Consider the following 6,702-nt stretch of genomic DNA (forward strand, 5'->3'; position numbering starts at 1 on the left):
ATGGTTCTTCTTCGAGACGTCCCTCTTTTCGTCCACGGTTCACCAACGTTAAGGTGGGCGTGCCCTCGTTTGAAGGAAAGATGCAGCCAGATGTGTTCATAAATGGATTACTGCTATTGAACGAATATTTGACTACAAAGAAGTTCCCGATGAGAACAAAGTAAATATTGCAGCAATGAAACTTCGCAAGCATGCCTCAACATGGTGGAAATGGTTAAAACCAGTCACAGACATCAAAGGCTAGAAACATAAAATCAGGGTCATGATCAAGGAGTTAGGGTCCACCTAACAACATCAACAGATTCCAGTAACGTGGGACTTTCGAATCATAGATTTGCTTTTAAAATAATTGAATTTTTATTAATCAAATTGAACCCCGAATTACATCCTTGGGGACATGTTGTCTCACCAATGCAATTTTCACAACATAGGCCCTCCTCTGTATAAAAGTTTCACCACAGTACAGCGATGCCCATAGGTGTTGTTCCACATCAAACGCTGGCTTGGACTGCAAAGACAATTAGTGTGATCCCATAATAGGCATATAGAGATTATTGTACGTCAAATTACATGTAGTGATAATCTTACCTCTTGGATCGGATTCTGATCAGTATTAGCACCGACTTCCATGATCTGAACTCCTATAACCACCCTTCTTTTTTTGTTGCCAAACTAGACCTTAGAGAAGGTTCATGGACCCTTGCCACAGACACAACAGTGTGGGGTTGGTTTCCATGGACCTTTCACCTTGTTAGACGCCCAAGAAAGAACATTGGTTGAATCTCCTTCGATTACTAGCTAGGAGACCGAGACGAGCATAATAATGCCTTAGCTTCTGCTTCATTCGGGTCACATATACCCGCCGAACCTGAATAAGACATTACCGTCCTGCCACATGAGTCCCGAATAATGTCTCCGATGCTTGCAGGTCTGACTTACCTTTTGAACTCCCATCTTAGTAGTGTTTGCCGATTTTTTTCTCTTTTTGAAATGTTACTTTTATTGGTAGAGTCAATCACAGATACGAATCACTATTATAAAGATTTAGATATACTTGCACCTGATAGACTTAAAACACCCATATTTCATACAGAAAAGTACCCTGTCATAGTGCAATGGGGTGCCCTTGTGGCTGGGTTTTTGCAAGGGCACCTTCAGTTTAGCATTCCTCATAAGTAATGCAGATCACTAGTAAAGTCTTCCCAAAGGTCAATTACGATTTTCCAGTTTAACTACTAAGATGCTTAAGTTAAAGTATTATACCACACAGACAATACGATTACTCTTATTTAGTGGAGGAGGCTAGATATAAGAAGGTTCAAACTAAACGTAGATAGAGCGTCCAAAGATAACCCAGGAAAGTCGGGCAGAAATGATAAAGCAATGTGTGTGGCATTTGTTAACTTACCAACTTCTCCAAATGCTTAAGCTATTGGAGAAAGGCGTTATTTATCTTTTATACTTTAACACTCTCCCGCACATGTGGCCCGCTTGGCAAACACGTGGCACATGTGGTCCCACTTTGGGCTGACCATCGCATGTGGATTTTTGCTATCCAGGAGGTTTGAACTCGAGACCTTTGGCTCTGATACCATGTTAACTTACCAACTTCTCCAAAAGCTTAAGCTATTGGAGAAAGGCGTATAGAGAAAGACGGATTTCACAATACCGGAAAATCCTCTTCTCAAATAGTGAACCAAAGTTTACACTAGCCCAAGATGAACAACCAAGTAGAAGAAGAACAATGCCCAAAAGAGATGTGCTTCAATATATGATAGAAAGAACAACACTACAAGATAGACAACAATAAAAAGAAGAAAGCTGCAAGAGGAAAGCTTGCACACAAGAGAGCTTCAATGGAGCTTCAATGGAGGTCTAGGTTGTGGAGAATCTCTACCAAAATGAAGTTGATGAGAATAGGCTTGGTCAAGGAAAGTAAAGAGAAGATAGCTTAGGTAAGTGGTAGTGGGTATGAGAAAGTGGTGTCTTAAATGCTTAGAGAAGTCGTGGGTTTGGAGTTCTAAGTAAATGTTTGAATTTGAAATAGGTAGGTAGTGGGAAAAGATGGAGCAAACATGTGTGGCTCACACATGTGCAAGCTAGGCAAAAAGACCAACATGCCCATGGACACAAAAATACATATTTTCCCTCACTACAACACTCAAAATAAAAATAAAATAAAGCTACCCAAAAAATACACTTTAAAACTTAACACTCCCCCCCCCACCCTTAAAGTAATTTTTTGGAAACTACTCCAAGCTTATCCCGAAGTAGCTCAAATGGTCATTTGGAAAGTGACTTGGTAAAGATGTCGGCAATGTTCTCTTTGCTCCTCACTTCCGCTATACCAATTGTACCATCTAACACCTTTTCACGAATAAAATGATGTTCGATCTCAATATGCTTTGTTCTTGCATGACAAACCGGATTTGTGGCAAGTTTGAGCGCACTTTGGTTGTCACCAAGAATAGTCGTTGCCTTGTGAATAGGTAAATGAACATCTTCAATCAACTACCGCAACCAAACACATTCTTGAGACACAAGAGCGGCGATCTTATATTCCGCTTCCGTTGTTGAAAGAGACACCGAGTCTTGTTTCTTACTACACCAAGAAACACCCGCCAATCCACACAAAAACACATAACCGGAAGTAAATCTTCGATCATCCAAGTCCCCTTCATAGTCGGCATCGGTAAATCCATTCAGCACAAAATCAACCCCTTTCTTGTAAAGCAACCCAAAGTCAAGGGTAGAATTCACATACTTCAAAATTCTCTTTGCCGCCTCCAAGTGTGGCTTCCGTGGCGCTTGCATATAGCGACTAACAAGCCCAACGGAAAATGAAATATCGGGTCTTGTGATAGTCAAGTAGATGAGACTACCCACAAGAGCACGATATGGCCATGCATTCAGAAGAAGCTTGCCTTCTCCCCGCCTTATCTTTATGTTGGGATCAAGAGGAGTAGATGATCTTTTACTTTGACTCATCCCAAATCTTTCAACTAATTTCTCCACATAGCCTTTTTGAGAAACTAGAACATCATCCTTCAAGGTCTCCACCTCCAAGCCAAGAAAGTGACTTAGCTCTCCCAAGTCTTTCATCTCAAAACGAATAGATAGCTCATCCCTTAGCTTTGCAACCTTAACATCATTGTTGCCGGTAACTGTCATGTCATCGGCGTAAAGAAGCACAATAACAAGCAAGCCTTTGTCTTTCTTCACAAGTAAACTAGAATCGGAGTTAGATGCAAAATAGCCACAAAATTGCAAGTATTCGGCAATCTTACCATACCACGCTCTTGGAGCTTGCTTCAACCCATAAAGAGCTTTCTTGAGCTTGCAAACATAAGTCGGATGATCACTTGAATTGTAACCCGGTGGTTGCTCCATGTAGATGTCTTTGTCAATCTCACCATTCAAAAATGCATTTTTCACATCAAGTTGAAACAATTTCCAACCATGACAAGCGGCCAATGAAATTACAACTCGAACGGAAGTCATCTTGGCAACGAGACTAAAGGTCTCATCATAATCCTCTCCATACTTTTGAGAGAACCCTCTAGTCACCAACCTTGCTTTGAATCTATCCACACTCCCATTGGCTTTCCGCTTCAATTTGTACACCCATTTACATGTAACCGGATTCACATCTTTGGGCTTAGGAACAAGATCCCAAGTCTAATTTTTCACAAGTGCCTTCATCACCTCATTCATAGCATCTTTCTATTCTCTCACCCCTTTTGTTTCATCAAAGCAAGAAGGCTCATTATCATCAAATGGACCGGAAAGAAAACAAGAATAAGTGCTTACCATGTTTTCATCCCGGTACCGTGCCGGCTTGACAATCTTTCTTTTTGATCTTCTAAGATGTGATGAACTACACTCATCTTCATTAGTTTCTTCATTTTGCTCATCTTTTTGAACGTGACATGCAACATCACTCCCCCTATCACCTTGCTCCCCCATCGGCAAAGAAGAGGAAGACCCAAATTCCATTAGAACATTTGGTGTCACCGGCAAGTTCATTGTTGCTTGAGGCTAACCTCAACAAGGATGTGCTCACCTACACCCACACCATTAGTGGAACCACCATCCAAACCATAATAAGAAGAGACTTCATCAAACACAACATCTCTTGAAACAATGGACTTGTGAGTTGTAGGATCTATGCACTTCCAACCTTTCTTCCTTTCATCATACCCAATGAAAATACACTTCTTCGCCTTAGCATCCAACTTGGTTCTCTTTTCATTCGGCACATGTACATAGCAAATTGAACCAAAAACCTTGAAATACTTGACACTAGGCTTCACCCCAAACATCAACTCATAAGGAGACTTCATATTAATCGGACTAAGAGGCACCCGATTAATCACATAAGTTGCACATGCCATACCTTCCGCCCATAAGGCCTTGGGCAAGTTCTTTGCGTACAATCAACTTTTACACCACAAGATGCCTAATCTTCCTCTTCGCCAGTCCATTTTGTTGAGGCGTATAGGCACAATTGAGATCCCTTTGGATACCATGCTCACGACAAAAAGCAAAAAATTCATCGGAAGTAAACTCCCCACCATTATTGGTTCTCAATCGCTTGATCTTCTTGTGAAGTACACCTTCAACGATCTTCTTGAACTCAACAAACTTAGATAATGCATCGGATTTCTCCCTTATAAAGTACACCAAAGTGAATCTAGTAAAATCATCAACAAATAACAACATATAGCGGAAGTTGGAAAGTGAAGGTGTCCTACAAGGTTCCATTACATCACTATGGATAAGCTCCAAGAGAGCCTTGCACCTTGAAAGAGACTTGTCAAATGGAAGACGATGTGCCTTACCATATTGACAACCCTCACACACCTTTCCACCACCAAAATAATTAAAATTTGGTAGCCCATTCACTAGATTCTTAATCACCATGACCTTCAATTTATCCATGCTAATATGACCCAATCTAGCATGCCAAATTGAAGCGCCATCATTTGTACTCATTTTATCAACATATAAGGTTGAAGCTGATAAAACAAACAAATATTTAACTCTCTTACCGGTGTAGACAACATCCGCCTTCAAGCTTGAAATATTTCGAAGAAATTTCACCTCCTTAGCGCCCGAACAAAACATAATTTCCCGCATCAACCGCATTTACGACCGAGAAAATATTCTTCATACCGGGAACATGAAACACACTCTTAAGTGTAATAGGATCCTCATTTGCACAACCAATGGTAATGACCCATTCTTTCTCTACTGGATGTATAGTGTTGTCCGCCGTGATAATAGCATCGTTGCCTTCATATTTTCAGAACTTTGAGAATTTGAATTCGTCGCCGGTAAGATGATGCCCACAACTGGAATCGACAATCCAATCATCCTCAAAATTGATGGATGCCAAAGCACCTACCGTAGTAGTTTCCGCCATGAAACATCTACCCCAATCTTCTTCATGTTTTGGATCATCAACTTTTTCGACTACATTTCCATCCTTCAATTTCACACGACAATTCTTTTGTATATGCCCAAGTTTACCACATCGGTAACACTTGATACCCTTTCGGTTTCCATTACTCTTGTGAAGCAAGAAGATTCTCAAACTCCACCAAAGAAGGTTGCCGATCCCACTCTTGAATTGACGTAACATAAGGAATATACTCTCTTTTCAACCCACGGATAATATGCCGCTTCATTCGTGCCTCCGAAATAGGCTCTTCCGGATACAATAGAGAAATCTCCGAACAAAGATTCTTAATCTTCAAAAAGAATTGAGAAATAGAGAGACTACCTTGTGTAGTATTTGCCAACTCATTCTCCAACATTTGTAAACGAGCCATATTTTTCTTGTTTAGCAATCCATCAAGTGTAATCCAAATCTCACTCGCCGATTTACACCCAATGATGTGCTCAAACAAGTCATGTGAAATAGACCGCTTCAAAAGAAATTCGGCCTTAGCGTTCTTCATCCTCCACGCCTTCAACACATCACCATTTTCTTGTGTATCTTCCGGAGCCACATTTGCATCTCCACAAACAACATCGCATAAATCATCTCCCACAAGATAAGACTCCATACATGTTCTCCATGTCTTGTAATTTGATTGATTTAGCAACTCAATGCCGAGTCCACTAACCCTTCCACTCATATCCATCTTCAAAGCACCGATTGAACTTCTTCACCAAGGGAATCTTGACAAGCACCAACTACCACCCTTGTGGCTCTGATACCATATAGAGAAAGACGGATTTCACAACACCGGAAAATCCTCTTCTCAAATAGTGAAACCAAAGTTTACACTAGCCCAAGATGAACAACCAAGTAGAAGAAGAACAATGCCCAAAAGAGATGTGCTTCAATATATGATAGAAATAACAACACTACAAGATAAACAACAATAAAAAGAAGAAAGCTTCAAGAGGAAAGCTTGCACACAAGAGAGCTTCAATGGAGCTTCAATGGAGGTCTAGGTTGTGGAGAATCTCTACCAAAATGAAGTTGATGAGAATAGGCTTGGTCAAGGAAAGTAAAGAGAAGATAGCTTAGGTAAGTGGTAGTGGGTATGGGAAAGTGGTGTCTTAAATGCTTTGGGAAGTAGTGGGTTTGGAGTTCCAAGTAAAGGTTTGAATTTGAAATAGGTAGGTAGTGGGAAAAGATAGAGCAAACATGTGTGGCTCACACATGTGCAAGCTAGGCAAAAAGACCAA

The 6,702-nt window shown here is 40.7% G+C and overlaps 1 protein-coding gene across 1 annotated transcript; it reads right to left on the bottom strand.

Moving 5' to 3' along the window:
- Positions 1–5,567: 5,567 nt before the first annotated feature.
- On the bottom strand, positions 5,568–6,149 carry LOC143857400 (uncharacterized). Its single transcript, XM_077367829.1, has one exon. It carries the CDS (start codon positions 6,147–6,149, stop codon positions 5,568–5,570), a length of 582 nt encoding a protein of 193 aa, XP_077223944.1.
- Positions 6,150–6,702: the final 553 nt, after the last annotated feature.

This window comes from Tasmannia lanceolata, unplaced genomic scaffold, assembly GCF_043159265.1.
Source record: "Tasmannia lanceolata isolate RefF3 unplaced genomic scaffold, GAP_Taslan_0.1 ptg000024l, whole genome shotgun sequence".
Lineage (NCBI taxonomy): Eukaryota > Viridiplantae > Streptophyta > Magnoliopsida > Canellales > Winteraceae > Tasmannia > Tasmannia lanceolata.